Here is a 19,602-nt window from a genome sequence, read left to right as displayed (position 1 = left end):
CAGTAGCACAGTTGCAGTCACCAACGCTCTATATAACATGAAAGCAGTCTAACCAGTTCTGCTAGGGCTAGTAAAATGGTCAGAGTGAGGTGTTCTCTCATTTGTGCCAAGAAGTAGCTAGCAAGCTAGCCAATTTTAGCCAGTTAACTTGGGTGCTTGACTGCCGTTGTGAGGTCATAAGAACGTTCGGATCACTACATCGCTACTCCTCATCCAGAGCGTCTAGTGTGTGCTCTGAACGCTCCGAGAGCGAAGCGCTCTGAATTTACTAACACACAATTTGACAACTCTTAGAATTTACAAATGCCCAGAGCGCACTCGGGCACGCAGGAGTGAATTTATGAACAAACCCTAAGTAACCACACTTTGCAATCTGTTGGTAAGAACTTTTAAGTAACAGGTTTACCAGGATGGAAAGTCTATTGTACCACAGTAGGCTATAGGTGGCTTTTGGGTTCCCTCTATTTACTTTTTGCAATAGATCATTTTTTGCCATATACATACAGTGGGGAGAACAAGTATTTGATACACTACCGATTTTTCAGGTTTCCCTACTTACAAAGCATGTAGAGGTCTGTAATTTCTATCATAGGTACACTTCAACTGTGAGAGACGGAATCGAAAACAAAATTCCAGAAAATCACATTGTATGATTTTTAAGTAATTAATTTGCATTTTGACATAAGTATTTGATCACCGACCAACCAGTAAGAATTCCGGCTCTCACAGACCTGTTAGTTTTTCTTTAAGAACCTCTCCTGTTCTCCACTCATTACCTGTATTAACTGCACCTGTTTGAACTCGTTACCTGTATAAAAGACACCTGTCCACACACTCAATCAAACAGACTCCAACCTCTCCACAATGGCCAAGACCAGAGAGCTGTGTAAGGACATCAGGGGTACAATTGTAGACCTGCACAAGGTTGGGAAGGGCTACAGGACAATAGGCAAGCAGCTTGGTGAGAAGGCAACAACTGTTGGCGCAATTATTAGAAAATGGAAGAAGTTCAAGATGACGGTCAATCACCCTCGGTCTGGGGCTCCATGCAAGATCTTACCTTGTGGGGCATCAATGATCATGAGGAAGGTGAGGGATCAGCCCAGAACTACACGGCAGGACCTGGTCAATGACCGGAAGAGAGCTGGGACCACAGTCTCAAAGAAAAACATTAGTAACACACTACGCCGTCATGGATTAAAATCCTGCAGCGCACGTAAGTTCCCTCTGCTCAAGCCAGCGCATGTCCAGGCCCATCTGAAGTTTGCCAATGACCATCTGGATGATCCAGAGGAGGAATGGGAGAAGGTCATGTGGTCTGATGAGACAAAAATAGAGCTTCTTGGTCTAAACTCCACTCGCCGTGTTTGGAGGAAAAAGAAGGATGAGTACAACCCCAAGAACACCATCCCAACCGTGAAGCATGGAGGTGGAAACATAATTCTTTGGGGATGCTTTTCTGCAAAGGGGACAGGACGACTGCACCGTATTGAGGGGAGGATAGATGGGGCCATGTATCGCGAGATCTTGGCCAACAACCTCCTTCCCTCAGTAAGATGAAGATGGGTCGTGGCTGGGTCTTCCAGCATAACAACGACCCGAAACACACAGCCAGGACAACTAAGGAGTGGCTCCGTAAGAAGCATCTCAAGGTCCTGGAGTGGCCTAGCCAGTATCCAGACCTGAACCCAATAGAAAATCTTTGGAGTGAGCTGAAAGTCCGCATTGCTCAGCGACAGCCCTGAAACCTGAAGGATCTGGAGAAGGTCTGTATGGGGGAGTGGGCCAAAATCCCTGCTGCAGTGTGTGCAAACCTGGTCAAGAACTACAGGAAACGTATGATCTCTGTAATTGCAAACAAAGGTTTCTGTACCAAATATTAAGTTCTGCTTTTCTGATGTATCAAATACTTATGTCATGCAATAAAATACAAATTAATTACTTAAAAATCATATAATGTGATTTTCTGGATTTTTGTTTTAGATTCCGTCTCTCACAGTTGAAGTGTACCTATGATAAAAATGACAGACCTCTTGCTCATGCTCATGCTCATGCTTTGTAAGTAGGATAGAAGTTTACATACACTTAGGTTGGAGTCATTAAAACTTGTTTTTCAACCACTCCACAAATTTCTTGTTAACAAACTATTGTTTTGGCAAGTCAGTTAGGATATCTACTTCGTGCATGACACAAGTCATTTTCCCAACAATTGTTTACACACAGATTATTTCACTTATAATTCACTGGATCACAATTCCAGTCGGTCAGAAGTTTACATACACTAAATTGACTGTGCCTTCAAACAGCTTGGAAAAGTCCAGAAAATGATGTCATGGCTTTAGAAGCTTCTGATAAACTAATTGACATCATTTGAGTCAATTGGAGGTGTGCCTGTGGAAGTTTTTCAAGGCCTTCCTTCAAACTCAGTACCCCTTTGCTTGACATCATGGGAAAATCAAAAGAAATCAGCCAAGACCTCAGAAGAAGATTTGTAGACCTCCACAAGTCTGGTTCATCCTTGGGAGCAATTTCCAAACACCTGAAGGTACCACGTTCATCTGAACAAACAATAATACGCAAGTATAAACACCATGGGACCACGCAGCCGTCATACCGCTCAGGAAGGAGACGCATTCTGTCTACTAAAGATTAACGTACTTTGGTGCGAAAAGAGCAAATCAATCCCAGGACAACAGCAAAGGACCTTGTGAAGATGCTGAAGAAAACAGGTACAAAAGTATCTATGTCCACAGAAAAAAAGTCCTATATCAACATAAAAGGCTGCTCAGCAAGGAAGAAGCCACTGCTCCAAAACCTTCATCATTTAGGAAGTTAAAGCTTGGTTGCAAATGGGTCTTCCAAATGGACAATGACTCCAAAGCATACATCCAAAGTTGTGGCAAAAGGGCTTAAGCACAACAACATTAAGGTATTGGAATGACCAGCATCACCACCCTGGATGGTTCCGACCTTGAATATGTGGACATCTATAAGTACCTAGGTGTCTGGCTAGACTCTAAACTCTCCTTCCAGACCCATATCAAACATCTCCAATCGAAAATCAAATCAAGAGTCGGCTTTCTATTCCGCAACAAAGCCTCCTTCACTCACGCCGCCAAACTTACCCGGGTAAAACTGACTATCCTACCGATCCTCGACTTTGGCGATGTCATCTACAAAATTGCTTCCAACACTCTACTCAGCAAACTGGATGCAGTTTATCACAGTGCCATCCGTTTTGTCACTAAAGCACCTTATACCACCCACCACTGCGACTTGTATGCTCTAGTCGGCTGGCCCTCGCTACATATTCGTCGCCAGACCCACTGGCTCCAGGTCATCTACAAGTCCATGCTAGGTAAAGCTCCGCCTTATCTCAGTTCACTGGTTACGATGGCAACACCCATCCGTAGCACGCGCTCCAGCAGGTGTATCTCACTGATCATCCCTAAAGCCAACACCTCATTTGGCCACCTTTCGTTCCAGTTCTCTGCTGCCTGTGACTGGAACGAATTGCAAAAATCGCTGAAGTTGGAGACTTTTATCTCCCTCACCAACTTCAAACATCTGCTATCTGAGCAGCTAACCGATCGCTGCAGCTGTACATAGTCTATTGGTAAATAGCCCACCCATTTTCACCTACCTCATCCCCATACTGTTTTTATTTATTTATTTTTCTGCTCTTTTGCACACCAATATCTCTACCTGTACATAACCATCTGATCATTTATCACTCCAGTGTTAATCTGCATAATTGTAATTATTTGCCTACCTTCTCATGCCTTTTGCACACAATGTATATATAGACTCCCCTTTTTTCTACTGTGTTATTGACTTGTTAATTGTTTACTCCATGTGTAACTCTGTGTTGTCTGTTCACACTGCTATGCCTTATCTTGGCCAGGTCGCAGTTGCAAATGAGAACTTGTTCTCAACTAGCCTACCTGGTTAAATAAAGGTGAAATAAAAAATAAAAAAAAATAAAAAATCACAAAGCCCTGACCTCAATCCAATAGAACATTTGTGGGCAGAACTGAAAAAGTGTGTGCGAGCAAGGAGGCCTACAAACCTGACTCAGTTACACCAGCTCTGTCAGGAGGAATGAGCCAAAATTCACCCAACTTATTGTGGGATGCTTGTGGAAGGCTACCCCGAAACATTTGACCCAAGTTAAACAATTTAAAGGCAATGCTACCAAATACTAATTGAGTGTATGTAAACTTCTGACCCACTGGGAATGTGATGAAAGAAATAAGCTGAAATAAATCATTCTCTCTACTATTATTCTGACATTTCACATTCTTAAAATAAAGTGGTGATCCTAACAGACCTAAGACAGGGAATTTTTACTCTGATTAAATGTCAGGAATTGTGAAAAACTGAGTTTAAATATATTTGGCTAAGGTGTGTAAACTTCCGACTTCAACTGTAAGTCCCACAGTTGATAGTGCATGCCAGAGCAAACACCAAGCCACGAGGTTGAAGTAATTGTCCGTAGAGCTACGTGATTGTGTCGAGGCACAGATCAGGGGAAGGGTACCAAAACATTTATGCAGCATTGAAGGTCCCCAAGAACACAGTAGCCTTCATCATTCTTAGACCTGGCCACCAGGCCAAACTGAGCAATCGGGGGAGAAGGGCCTTGGTCAGGGAGGTGACCAAGAACCCAATGGTCACTCTGACAGAGCTCCAGAGTTCCTCTGTGGAGATTGGAGAACCTTCCAGAAGGACAACCATCTCTGCAGTATTCCAGCAATCAGGCCTTTATGGTAGAGTGGCCAGATGGCACATGACAGCCCGCTTGAAGTTTTCCAAAAAACACCCAAGATTCTCTGGCCTGATGAAACCAAGATTGAACTCTTTGGCCTGAATGCCAAGTGTCACATCTGGAGGAAACCTGGCACCATCCTTACGGTGAAGCATGGTGGTTGCAGCATCATGCTGTGGGGGTTTTTCAGTGGTAGCAACTGGGAGACTATTCAGGATCGAGGGAAAGATGAACGGAGTAAAGTACAGAGAGATCCTTGATGACAACCTGCTCCAAAGCGCTCAGGACCTCAGACTGGGGCGAAGGTTCACCTTCCAACAGGACAATGACCTTAAGCACACAGCCAAGACAATGCAGGAGTGGCTTCGGGACAAGTGACTTAATTAATGTCCTTGAGTGGCACAGCCAGAGCCTGGACTTGAACCTGATCGAACATCTCTGGAGAGACCTGAAAATCGCTGTGCAGCGACGCTCCTCATCCAAAATGACAGAGCTTGAGAGGATCTGTAGAAAAGAACGGGAGAAACTCCCCAAATACAGGTGTGACAAGCTTGTAGCGTTATACCCAAGACGACTCGAGGCTGTAATTGCTGCCAAAGGTGATTCAACAAGGTACTGAGTAAAGGGTCTGAATACTTAAGTAAATGTGATATTTAATTTTTTACATTTTTAATAAATTAGCAAAAATGTTCTAAAAAAGTGTTTTTGCTATGTTATTGTGGGTAATTGTGTGTAGATTGATGAGGGGGGAAAACAATTTAATCAACTTTAGAATAAGGCTGTAACGTATCCAAATGTGGAAAAAGTCAAAGGGTCTGAATACTTTCCGAATGCACTGTAGATGTGGGACATCTGGCATCTGGTTTGGAACTAAGTGGGTAACAGGTACATGGGGACGTATCCCCATCACAACTTTTCCCCATAACACAGTAGCAGGTGACACAAATATTGAGTTCATAGACTGTGTTATGGTTCATACAGAGCATAGACCGGAGGGGTATACTGCTAAATTGTCTAAATATTCTGATATAACTGCTTTACTTTTTAGAATGATAAGCTTGAAATGGACATGGTCTAATTCAGGGAGCATCAACTAGGTTCAGTCGTGGGCCGATTTTTTCCTGAGTGGATGGTCAGGGGGCCGGAAGACAATGACAAATAAGACACCCTAACAGATATAATATTTGACTTAAACATAATAATATCAAACTTTGCTTACATGTGTATACGATCACACATGTTTCTCTATTATGTGTGGGAATACTTTGGAACAGATTTCCTAAATTAAAATCACTTGGAGCTGATATGCTGGTGTTTTTGAAGTATGTTAGGTCCAACAATAATGTATTTTTTTGCTCCGAAAACTTGGTGGGCCAAATAAAATCGCCGAAATTCGCCAGTTGGGGAAACCTGCTCTAGTTGATTCAACAAACAAAAACACATATATATGTTTAGCTTTCTTAATTAACGAGAAAATCTGACAAACTCATGGATCATGCTTTGTGGTATACCTCTCAGCAGCGTGTCATACAGAGTTGCACCTCTAGAGGGAGTGCAGAGATCCTGAGAGGGAGACAGAATTGGAGCGTGTGAGCGGTGGCGCGTCGGAGCTGAGGAGAGAGGGGGAGAAGCAAGGGAGTGGAGAGAGAGAAAACGACAGGAGGATATTGTGTGTTTATGTCTGTTTGTCACCACTGGTCCCCCTCTCTGACTATTCAAACCGTCAACAGTACCGGGACTTCAATTCGTCCTATCCTTCCCAGTATTGGCTTGGCTCGTGCGGGCTAGTTTGGAGGGAAAGAAGCGAGAAGGATGATCATGGTGAGTTATTCCTCGTTCCAGTGTGTTCCGTCCTAGTGTGCATGTTTGATGTAGGCTTCTTTAGTCGTATGCTATCTAGGGCAGGCCAAGCCTTATTCTATTTTACACCCATCTAATTTGAGAAAACTACATTATTGCTATTCCATCAGTGCGTAATTAAAAGCAGTTGGCGGAATTTTATTATATTATTATAGGGGTTGTGCGCCTGAGTCCTCTGTGTTTATCATAGCAGTGTCTCAGTAATCGATCCGTGTTTCTTATGGCTCAATTATGTAATTAGCCCTATATAAGCACGGATATATAACAAAAAACAGGCATTTAACGCTATAGGCTCTAATATCCTTGAGTTTCACATAAAATAGTTTGCAGGTTAGAGAAGCACACTAAAATGACTGCTGCCATCTAGGCATTGCAGTCATAGCTGCTATCTCAAAGGTCGCAGCTGCAGGGATCTTCGTCTAAAATGAATTTCCAACCGCAACGCTTCTGTTTTTTTCCATGTTTGAGTTATTTTAAATTAAATATAGGCTAGGTCATCATAACGGGAAGTTTAAAAAAAACTGCTGATGAGCCAGCCCTACAAAAAGTAAATAAGGCGAAGTGATGCGTTGGAATGTGGGATAGTCCACCGCTCGTTTGTAATGTCTGTCGTGTGTTTATTGACTCGTGGCGTTTGTTAGTCAGGGCCTGAGCCATGCTAGAATGTATTCTCCCCTCGCTGGTTTAGAAAGAAGACACATAGGCTACTTAGCGGGCGGGTGTGACATGCAACATTGTAGACTACAAGTTGCCGCACACCGTAACACAGCATCAACATGGTAATAGCTGTGATCTCCGCTATGGTTGTCACAGGTTACACTGAACAGAGTTATGTAACGAGTGTGTGAACTGTGAATGCGGCTGATGATAGCCCCACGGCCTTCGCATGGAATGTTACGTTAGCCTCTCGTAGACCTTGGATACATTCTTACCATTAGCCTATGTTATTAGGCTACACTCTTGTTAGGCCTACATTCCATTAATAAAACCGTATGCCTATGCTGACATTAATTACACCAGACTACAATAATAAATAGCCTATAACAGGCAATATGTCTGATGATGCGATTATCAAATGTGTTTTTACTTTGATGCGCTCCCCACACAACACTGTATACTATAGGGTAATAGACATAGGAGCTGTCCTCTAAAAACGAAAATAAGGATCTGATTATTAACAATTATGAACGGATGCCAGTCTCTACCCAGCTAGCACATAACGTTCAGAAAACCATATGTTTCTTAGAGCTTGGTGAGAGCGTGGTTAACCTATGGTTATTTTGCATACTACATTCCCACAACTTTCTGGTAATGGTGCAGGATAGTTGCTTGGCTTTGGAACATTCTAAGCACATTTATGGAACTTGACAAAAAAACAATAGTTTCTTGGCATTTCATTAATTTAACAGAATGTTTGCTAAAAGTTCAAACATGGTTCTAAGAACGTTCTCCAACTGGTTTGAGATTGGGAATGTTCTCAAATAGTTCAGAGAATGTTAAGAAACAACAGTTTTCTCTGGGAATTTCAGTATTTCAGCATAACATTTCCTACAGATTTCCTCATGGTTCTATTTAAAGTCATGATCTCACATTGTTACGAGAATGTTAAGAAACAACGTTCTTCTGGGGGAATTTCAGTACTTCAGCATAATGTTTCCTACAAGTTTCCTCATGGTTCTATTTAAAGTCAGGTTCTCACATTGTTCCGAGAATGTTAAGAAAACTTTCCATAAAAACCACAAGAAAAATGTTGTAATGGTCTAAGAATTAGGGGTGTGCCGAGTAGTTGGACAAAATTGGTATCGTAACGGATATGGGATATTTTCTGGATACGATTATGATCCGAGTATTTTTTTTAACTATCCGTGATCAGAATTGTATTTTATTTTCGGGTGCCAGCAAGCATCATTCTCATGTCAGTCAGTCACATAGTTTCTAAACCATACTGAACTGTCTTTGAGTCAGTCGTGTGTGGTCGAAATAACTCAACTGGATAGTTTGCCTGTCTGTAAAGAGAAGAGCAGGCTGTACGTTGATCCTGCTGCTTTGATTGGATCATGTGAAGCTGTAATTCTCCGGCCATTCGCTTCATAATTTCATCCGATCACTTTCCCTTGCATGTTTTCAGTCTGATCATTTAGATTGCTGCTGCCTGCTACTATGATAAATCACATAGTGAGGGCGTTCGCTATCAAGCTATCAATGTGAATAATATCTAACAAGTGGAGCAATGGTATGGAAAAAATATGAAACTAATGTGCATTCTGATTGAGTGACAGCAAACTTGACTGCCCGCTGCAAGTTGAGTACACAGACACACACAGACACACCCACCCCTCCGAGGCACTGCTCCTAATCTGCATAATTTTTTGTAGTGAGAATGTGCAGGGAGATATTTTGCCAAAATCTATTTAGGCATATTAAAACACTTCCATTTTTTTCCGATCACGTGTATCAACTGATCCGATCCGACTCTCAACTGTACATTTATATATACGATTACAAATACGAGTATGGCCATGTCGGCACACCCCTGCTAAGAATGTTATTTAAAAACATAGACATTCCATTCTCAGCATCAACAAAACTCTCTCTATTATCTATCTTGTTAAGTGTGTTCAGGTGTGTTGGCCGTGCCCAATATTTGGCCACACCTGATCTTAATGACTTTTCCCTTTGAAATGTTTGAATAGACTAAAATGAACAGCTTTGCATAAGTAAAAAAAAAAACAGGGCATGCTAGCTCCCTCCAGGTGATGCAGTACACTAATTTCATGGATATAGAACAGAAGACCATAGGTTTAAATCTCACTGATGTTGTGCCACAATCAAAAATAAAATGTGTTCGGGGGCCTCCCGAGTGGCACAGCGGTCTAAGGCACTAGCTGTGTCATTACAGATCCTGGTTCGATCCCAGGCTGTGTCGCAGCCAGCCGCGACCGCCAGACCCACGAGGCGGCGCACAATTGTCCCAGCGGAATGCACGCTGACATGGTCGCTAGGTGTACCGTGTTTTCTCCGACACATTGGTCCGGGTTAGTGTTACAAAGGGTTGGAAACTTTACGGGAATGTGCATAAATGTCCATACTTTTTCCAGAAATCTTCCATGGCAAGTTAAGCCCTGGAATTTGAGGTATTTTGCTTAAATTCATCAAAAAAAAGTTAGCTTATAACAGTGAACCTTTTTTGTGAGATACACATAAGGCAATTCTAGGTCTTGTGGCATATTTTGGTTAAACTATCCCCAATTCAATGGAATTGTAACCGTCTGCATGCACAGTGCATTTTTACATTGCATGTACAGTGCACTCTTCCATCACATGTACAGCTGATTGTCAAGATCTTGCACACTAAAGAGATGCTATTGAGCCCACATTACTACACTGTCTGAGCCAATGAGCCAAGGACTACATGCTTTCTGGTAAGTTTTGATTACAAAACTGGGTGGGGTGAATACAGTTGAATTTTGAAATTTACATACACCTTAGCCAAATAGATTTAAACTCAGTTTTTCACAATTCCTGACATTTAATCCTAGTAAAAATTCCCTGTTTTAGGCCAGTTAGGATCACCACTTTATTTTAAGAATGTGAAATGTCAGAATAATAGTAGAGAGAATTATTTATTTCAGCTTTTATTTCTTTCATCACATTCCCAGCGGGTCAGAAGTTTACATACACTCAATTAGTATTTGGTAGCATTGCCTTTAAATTGTTTAACTTGGGTCAAACGTTTTGGGTAGCCTTCCACGAGCTTCCAACAATAAGTTGGGTCAATTTTGTCCCATTCCTCCTGACAGAGCTGGTGTAACTGAGTTAGGTTTGTAGGCCTCCTTGCTCGCACACGCTTTTTCAGTTCTGCCTACAAATGTTCCATAGGATTGAGGTCAGGGCTTTGTGATGGTATGCTTGGGGTCATTGTCCATTTGGAAGACCCTTTTGCGACCAAGCTTTAACTGACTGATGTCTTGAGATGTTGCCTCAATATATCCACATAATTTTCCTGCCTCATGATGCTATCTATTTTGTGAAGTGCACCAGTCCCTCCTGCAGCAAAGCACCGCCACATCATGATGCTGCCACCCCCATGCTTCACGGTTGGGATGGTGTTCTTCGGCTTACAAGCCCCCCCTTTTCCCTCCAAACATAATGATGGTCTTTATGGCCAAACAGTTCTATTTTTGTTTCATCAGACCAGAGGACATTTCTCCAAAAAGTACGATCTTTGTCCACATGTGCAGTTGCAAACCGTAATCTGGCTTTTTTATGGAGGTTTTGGAGCAGTGGCTTCTTCCTTGCTGAGCGGCGTTTCAGGTTATGTCGATATAGAACTCGTTTTACTGTGGATATAGATACTTTTGTACCTATTTCCTCCAGCATCTTCACAAGGTCCTTTGCTGTTGTTCTGGGATTGATTTGCACTTTTCGCACCAAAGTACGTTCATCTCTAGGAGACAGAACGTGTCTCCTTCCTGAGCAGTATGACGGCTGCGTGGTCCCTTGGTGTTTACACTTGCGTACTATTGTTTGTACAGATGAACGTGGTACCCTCAGGCATTTGGAAATTGCTGCCAAGGATGAACCAGACTTGACCTTGTGGAGGTCTACACATTTTTTTCTGAGGTCTTGGCTGATTTCTTTTGATTTCCCCATGATGTCAAGCAAAGAGGCACTGAGTTTGAAGGTAGGCCTTGAAATACATCCACAGGCACACCTCCAATTGATTCAAATGATGTCAATTAGCCTATCAGAAGCTTCTAAAGCGATGACATAATTTTCTGGACTTTTCCAAGCTGTCCAACCAGTCAACTTAGTGTATGTAAACTTCTGACCCACTGAAATTGTGATTCAGTGAATTATAAGTGAAATAATTTCTAAACAATTGTTGGAGAAATGACTTGTGTCATGCACAAAGAAGATGTCCTAACTGACTTGCCAAAACTATAGTTAGTTAACAAGAAATTTGTGGAGTGGTTGAAAAACTAGTTTTAATGACTCCAACCTAAGTGTATGTAAACGTCCAACTTCAACTGTATATGTTATATGACATACATGATTTTTTAAATTAAGTAGTAAATAGTAGCCTACAGCAAAGTGTGCTTAAATCATTTCTAACTGGTTAACAATTTCTGCTAGCTAGTTTTTGTTACTATGTGTGTTTTAGCTTGCTTAAGCCTGCTAACTGAGGAGTGTTAATTCACCTGTTTCTATACATGTTTCATTTTATAACATGTATTCTACAAAGGAGTTGTTTAATCTAACTGCTTAACTATTTATCTCTACATGGAATTGTATTAGTTTTTTTAAACTCATTTTTTCCCTAATCTTTACAGGAAAATGCCACGGTGTGTGGAGACATTTCACTTCAGCTAATGTAGAAGGAAAAGCTGTGTACATTTGCAACTACTGTGCCAAATCATATGTGAAGAATGCAACAACAATGCAGAATCATCTGGCCAAATGCATGAAGTTCCTTCAGTGCTCACAACAAGCAACCTCTGACAAGTCCCTCTACTTCTATTCGATATGAAAATGATGAATCAGACACCGTATCAATAGCAACAGCTCATGGTCCTCCTGGAATCAGAAGTTTTTTTTTTAACTCAATGGAGGAACGTAGTCAGAGAAATGCTGATGAATGTCTTGCTCGAGCTGTGTATGCAACTGGTTCACGTCTGATGCTCACAGGTACTGTGTATTGGAAGAAATTTCTGAATGTGCTTTATCTACTAATTTGCTGGATGCAGAGTTCAACAGAGTTCAAGTGAAGGTCAAGCAAATCATAGAGAAAGCAGACTGTATTGCAATCATATCTGATGGGTGGTCAAATGTTTGTGGGCAAGGAATAATTAACTACATCATCTCCACCCCTCAACCAATATTCTACAAGAGCATAGACACAAGGGACAACAGACACACCGATTTCTATATTGGAGATGAGGTGAAGGCAGTCATCAATTACCTTGGACCACAGACAATGCTGCGAACATGAAGGCTGCTTCATGGTGTGATGTGAGGAGTCCTACCCTCACATCACACCCTTTGGCTGTGCTGCTCATGCACTGAATCTGCTCCTCAAGGACATCATGGCACTGAAAACAATGGATACACTCTACAAGAGAGCCAAGGAAATGGTTAGGTATGTGAAGGGTCATCAAGTTATAGCAGCAATCTCCCTCTCCAAGCAAAGTGAGAAGAATAAGAGCACCATATTGAAGCTGCCCAGCAACACCCATTGGGGTGGTGTTGTCATCATGTTTGACAGTCTCCTGGAGGGGAAGGAGTCTCCAAGAAATGGCCATATCACAGTCTGCCGATATGGACAGCCCCATCAAGAGCATCCTCCCGGATTATGTATTTTGGGAGAGAGTGGTAAGCAGCCTGAAACCTATAGCAGTAGTCATTGCACGGATTGAGGGAGACACTGCCATCCTGTCTGATGTTCAGACTCCGCTTGCAGATGTAAGAGAAGAAATCCTTACTGCCCTGCCCACTTCACTGTTGCTCCAATCAGAGGAAACTGCAGTTCTGAAATACATCAAAAAGCGTGAAGACTTCTGCCTGAAGCCCATAAACGCCACAGCGTACATGTTGGACCCCAAGTATGCTGGCAAGAGCATCCTGTCTTGTGCAGAGATCAACAATGCCTATGGTGTCATCACTACTGTGTCTCGTCACCTTGGCCTGGATGAGGGCAAGGTTCTTGGCAGTCTGGCAAAGTACACTTCCAAGCAAGGGTTTTGCGATGGAGATGCAATATGGCAGTTGTGCCAACATATCTCATGAGCCACCTGGTGGAAGGGGCTTTGTGGATCTGAGGCTCTTTCCCCTGTTGCCTCCATCATCCTCCAAATCCAACCAACATCAGCCACCTCAGAGCGCAACTGGTCTTTGTTTGGGAACACACACACACCAAAGCACACAACAGGCTGACCAATACAAGGGTTGAAAAATTGGTGGCCATCCGGGCAAATGTGAGGCTTTGTCACGGTTGTCGTTAGAACGGGACCAAGGCGCAGCGGATGTTGAGTTCCACATATTTATTTCCACGTGAAACTTCAGCAAAACAAAAATATACCAATAAACAAACAACTAAACGTGACTACGTGGTGCACATGCACAAACACAAAACAATATCCCACAAACACAGGTGGGAGAAATATCTACTTAAATATGATCCCCAATTAGAGACAACGATTACCATCTTCCTCTAATTGGGAATCATACAAAACACCAACATAGAAAATATAAACTAGAACACAACATAGAAATTATAAACTAGAATACCCCCTAGTCACGCTCTGATCTACTACACCATAGAGAAACAAGGGCTCTCTATGGTCAGGGCGTGACAGGCTTTTTGAGCCTGACAACGAACCATCCTAAACAAGGTTGGAAAGTAACAGTGTAGATGAGGCCTCAGAGTCTGATGTTCAAGAGGTGGACATTGAGGAAGTCCAGGGAGAAGACATGGAAGCCTGAGAGGAAGACAACCAAAGCTTTAGTTTCTAGACTATCATTTTATAGATGTATGTTGGAAATGTTTTTGGGAGATGAGATGGATCATTGGGGATCATTCAATATTCCCTTTCTTTTGTTGTTCAGTGAAATCATACCATGTGAAGAATCAACTTATTTAATTAAAGTTCAATCCGTAACTAAATCGTTTTTTAGAATTTCTATTGGAAGGAATTAATAATTTGCAATTATGTCTACTTATGATAAGGTAAAATGTTTATGTTTCTGTCTCCATATGATATGGTAAATATATCAAATGCAAAAAACATCTACATTTAAAAGGGTATTAATATTAATTAGCATATTTCCATTCATTCCCATATATTCTCGTTAATTTCCATATATTCCCGTTAATTCCCACCTCTGAATATTCCCCAAAATGTGCAACCCTAGTCCGGGTTAAGCAGGCATTGTGTCAAGAAGAAGTGCGCTTGGTGAGGTCGTGTTTTGGATGATGCACGGCTCACGACTTTCGCCTCTCCCGAGTCTATACGGGAGTTGCAGCGATGGGACAAGACTGTAACTACCAATTGGTGAGAAAAAAGGGTAAAAAAATAAAATAATAATAATTAAATGTGTTTGCATGATTAATGCCTAAGCAAATACATTTATGTGTGTCCTATCTGTGCTCGGAGTTCAAAACAGTTAACCCAAACTAAACTAGCAAAATTATAAAAAGCTTTATTGAAAAATGTTCTCAGAACGTTATTTAATTACCTTCAAATAACCTAGAATTTCCATTCTCAGAACGTTAATAAAACATCCCAGAAAAAATGTACAGGAACCATAGTAAAACGTTCTTAGAACCTCACTGCAACCTACAAATTAACATTCCCAGAACAGGCGAAATGTTCAGTTTTACCTGTCAGGAAACGGATGGCTTCGTTCACAGAACCAATGGGGAACTAAAAACGTACGTTCCCACAACTTCCAAGGAACCAAATGTGCTAGCTGGGTATGCACACACTGTTTGCATTATGTAACGCCAGCATGCTGCTGTCCGGTCGAAATGTCGTGCAAACGTCCCGGAGGAATAGTCCCCCGCATTCTATTCTACAAGCGATAGCGAGGTAGGAAGGAAAGGATCCAGGCAGGATGTCTACAGCCACAGCCATATAAACCCAGAGATAATTGTAGCTGTTGAACGCCGTAACGATTGGCAACATCACGACATTTGTAATAGGGGCACCGCACTGGTCGACCTTGTGCACGGGAGAGATGGGACTGTTCGGAGCCGGAGGGTGTAGCGTCCACTTTGACTGAAGGCTATTCTCCTTGAACCTCTTGATCAACCAGAAGCCACGACTAGCAGCCTGGACGGATACGTGCCAGAGAAGGCATACGATAGCCATAGCGAGGAAAATCTATTTTTGCTTCAACAACACAACATGCCTACCGACATGAGCGGCGACAGCACATCTGCGTTGCGTTGATATAAGCCGTTCTGCACATTCAAGAGCTCAGGTCGTTTTGAGGCCTGTCCCTGGAACACTCAGTTGATGAGCCTATAGGTTTAGGGAATACTGGGATTTATGAGGCTGCATCAGCTTTGATACTGTAATGTCGTGACGGTGATCATTATACTTATTCTTTAGATTTTGATGATAAGGCAATGTTTTCCTAGCTATTATAGTTATTACATGGTTATACATTGGGCTCCCGAGTGGCGCAGCGGTCTAAGGCACTGCATCTCATTGCTAGAGACGTCACTACAGACCCTGGTTCGATTCCAGCCGTGATTGGGAGTCACATAGGGCTGTGCACAACTGGCCCAGTGTTGTCTGGGTTAGGGTTTGGCAGGGGTAGGCCGTCATTATAAATAATAATTTGTTCTTAACTGACTTTCCTAGTTAAATAAAGGTTAAATATAATTATTACTATATGTCTAGTTCATCCTAAATCAGCAGAACTAGACATATAGTAAAAATAGTATATAATAATAAATAATTATGTCATTCATGAGCGTTTAAATATGCCTAAACTACTATAGACTACAGAATATGTTGCACTAGCCTTATTATTATCATGGATGGGTAGCCTATAGCTCTGCACAGATGATAAATCAGTTCCAGTAGTCATTGGTAAAATAATGCAGGAGACCTTGAATGCATTATAAAAGCCTAGAATGTGGAATTTCTTTCAATGTACAACTTATATAAGTGCCAAGATTTGTTGCGCTTGTGCCCGAATATAGCCTACCTTAATTTACAGAAATTAGGAGAAATCCCTCCTTTGTCTAATTGATTCAGGAAATGTACGTTTGAAGGGTCACTTGCGTTGATGGAGATGTGTTAGCTGCTTGGAATCAAAGTTGCCACTAAATCACAGATCTAGGTCCAGCTTTTCCTTCCCCAATGCCCAACTCTAACACCATGAGGTAAAGAGTCAAACTGACCCTTAATCTGTATTTGGAGGCAGATGTAGGAGGGTAGTGATACAGGCATCATGCCCATGATGGTTGCCCAATCTGATTTTTTTCCAGTGATCTTGTCTTCATCAGATTGAGTCAGTGATAATTTTCATGTCATCTGTGTTTCCTTCCAGTGATGACAGGCTCTGACACCCACCACCTGTTATCACACCTTCCTCTTTACATCTTTAATTAGTTAAGCCACCAAGAAAATAATAGCCTAAACCTTGACAAATGTTTAATTTCTGATAAGGGGCAGCATACACACAACATTTTTTGAGGGGGCAAAAAGTATGTGAGGATGGCTGGGGGATGATCTGGAGGGGGGCTAGGCCCTTTTCTAGAAGTTGGAGAATTTAGCATTTTTCAAATACCTGAAACAGCTTTTTCCTATAATCTATAGCCTTAATCATTATTCTTAACTCTATGTCAAAAATATGTTTATTTTTCTTCATATCAAGCCATAAGACTGCTGAACAGTTAATCAAATGGCCACCGGACTATTTACATTGACACCCCGACGCTGGTACTATTTGCTGTTTATCATCTATGCATAGTCACTTCACCCGTACTTACATGTACAAATTACCTTGACTAACAACTAACAAGCACATTGAATCGGTACCGGTACCCCCTGTATATAGCCTCATTATTGTTATTTTACTGTGTTACTTTTTCTAAATTTTTACTTTAGTTTATTTGGTAAAAATGTTCTTAACTCTTCTTGAACTGTACTGTTGGTTAAGGGCTTGTAAGTAAGCATTTCACATTAAAGTCTATACTTGTTGTATTCGGCGCATGTGACAAATAAAGTTTGATTTGATTTTGATTTGATTTGACCTCTTGAGCTGTCTGTATCCTCCTGACTAGTGGTTCTTTTTTTTAAGGAAACTAAATATGTTTCTCTGCATCTCTGCAAAAATCTGGGTAGAAGATTGAAAAGAATGTGAGTCTTAATCAGTGCATTTAGTAATCGCTTGCTTTATCTAAAGTCTACCTCCCTTGCCAGCAGGTATGCCAGCTAAGATAGTTAAACAAGCTAGCTACTTTAATTTGATTGATAGCCTGAAATGGCTTCTTGGTAGCTAATTATGAGGTTCGGAGATTGGGAACCTATCTTGGTTAGCTAAAGCCAGCCTCATAAAATGCTAGTAGTATTACAGAGAAACAACAACAACAAATGAAAGAGGGTGCACGTGCCCCTTATGGGCATGACACTTCTGTTTGTGATGATGATGGTATTGTTGTCTGACTATTCTTAGAATGCACGTATTGAGAGTTGCTCTTCATCACCGAATGATAATTGTACAACTTTCATGTATGACTTTGTTTTTGGGTTGCTGTCACTGACCCATGACATAAATGTATGGTTAAGTGGTTTGAGGTTTTTGCTAACACAATTCTTACTTCTTAATTCCCTTCTAATTTCACCTGTATTTGTCTGTGTTTTGTGTCTCTCCTCCAAGACTCAGAAGCCCTGGAGATAGGCCGGATCATAGAGTGATTCCCTAAACCCTGCCTTTCACATCACCTGCTCAGTCCGAAACGCTGGTTTGACACGCCTCTGGACCTTCCCCGATCACGTTCACCCACCTACCCACACCCCTGCAGAACTGCGTCTGAAACCCCTCACTTCTTCAAACCTCTGCCTGCTGGGATAAATGAGTGGAAGGGCTGGAGAGGATAGGGCTGGGATATGTACCAGAACCCACACAGGTAATGTCCATAGTCATACAGGTGACCTTAGAATAACAGGTGAACAGTTTTTATTTTGGACATTAGGTTAAGAAAATACATGTGAAGGTTGTTCTTTTTTTTCTTAAATAATTTCCAGAAAGGCTATGTTGCATGTCTAATTTAAGTTGGTGGATCTATGAATGTTTCCAAGTTTATTGAAATTCGAACTGCCCCCACCCCCCTACGCTGTGCGTGTCCCCCTTTCCTCCTACACAGAATGTCCTGGTTTAGTGGCTTCCTAGTGGCCAGAGTGGATGACCGAAAGACCTCGTGGGGGGAGCGAAATGGCAAGAAGTCCAAGCAGAAGGGAGGCTCATCCCTTTGCAACCCGCGTTACATGAGCTGCCTGCGGGATCCGGACGCCATGGAGCCCCCCTCTGGAGCCCCCCTCCACCCCCACCACCGCGGAGGGCCGGCTGGGGCGGTGGGCGGGGGGGGCAACTTTGGCGTGCGCTGCATCTGGCAAGAGGACCACTACGGCAAACGGGGCGGCGCCGCCGGGGAAGTGGTGGGGCTCAAATCTGTCGACATGGGCTTTGAGGATGGGGACCTGAAAGGGAGGAAGGTGGGGTGTAGAGGGGGTGGTGGGAAGGGGGGGGATGAGGGTCCCAATGGGGAAGGTGAGGTGACGGTGGCGGACTGCTGGCTGCGGGTGATGCAAGTGTTCCAGTCCAAGAAGTTCCAGTCTCATAAACTGGAGCGTCTGTACCAGCGCTACTTCTTCAGGCTCAACCAAAGCTCCCTCACCATGCTGATGGGGGTGCTGGTGATTGTGTGCGGCGTGATGCTTACCTTCCATTGTGTCCACGCAACCCCGGACGTGGCCTACTCCTCGGCCCTCTCTGTGGCCATGGCCCTGTTCATGGCTCTCATGGTTGTGTGTAACCGGAACGGCTTCCACCAGGACTACATGTGGATGGTGAGCTACCTGGTCATCGGTGTGCTGTTGCTGGTGCAGGTGTTCGGGGTGCTGATGGTGGCGCCTCGCAGCGCATCTGAGGGCATCTGGTGGTCTGTCTTCTTCATCTACATCATCTACACGCTTCTGCCTGTCAGGATGAGAGCAGCCGTGCTGAGTGGAGGGGTGCTCTCCACCATTCACCTGGTCACCACCTGGCAGTTCAACCAGGAAGACGTGTTCCTCTGGAAACAGGTAGGATCTCTTCCTGCTCCTGTCCATCATAAAGATATAGTATATGTTCTATTTAATTATGTGGGTGCCATAGTGTACACAACTGAAGGGAACTCTTCTATTGTTGTCAAGCGACGTCTTTGGCATGACAATGAACAAACACAGACACGACTATCC

General features: G+C 42.6%; 1 protein-coding gene across 2 annotated transcripts in view; it reads left to right on the top strand.

The window, feature by feature from the left end:
• The first annotated feature begins 6,383 nt into the window (after positions 1-6,383).
• Positions 6,384-19,602, top strand: part of LOC110492371 (adenylate cyclase type 6) — a 52,741-nt gene continuing 39,522 nt past the window's right edge. Inside the window, exons 1-3 of one of the 2 annotated variants that reach the window (XM_036947347.1) lie at positions 6,384-6,589; positions 18,023-18,272; positions 18,510-19,446. In XM_036947347.1, the coding sequence (XP_036803242.1) occupies positions 18,253-18,272; positions 18,510-19,446 (957 nt within the window). In that variant the 5' untranslated portion in view covers positions 6,384-6,589; positions 18,023-18,252. Of the gene's footprint in view, positions 6,590-17,364; positions 17,503-18,022; positions 18,273-18,509; positions 19,447-19,602 lie in introns of those variants that run through there. The other variant, XM_036947348.1, reaches the window with a different exon arrangement.

The sequence above is a fragment of the Oncorhynchus mykiss genome, chromosome 16, assembly GCF_013265735.2.
Source record: "Oncorhynchus mykiss isolate Arlee chromosome 16, USDA_OmykA_1.1, whole genome shotgun sequence".
NCBI lineage: Eukaryota > Metazoa > Chordata > Actinopteri > Salmoniformes > Salmonidae > Oncorhynchus > Oncorhynchus mykiss.
Note: the sequence above shows the minus strand (reverse complement) of the source record. Positions and strands in the feature narration are given on the sequence as shown.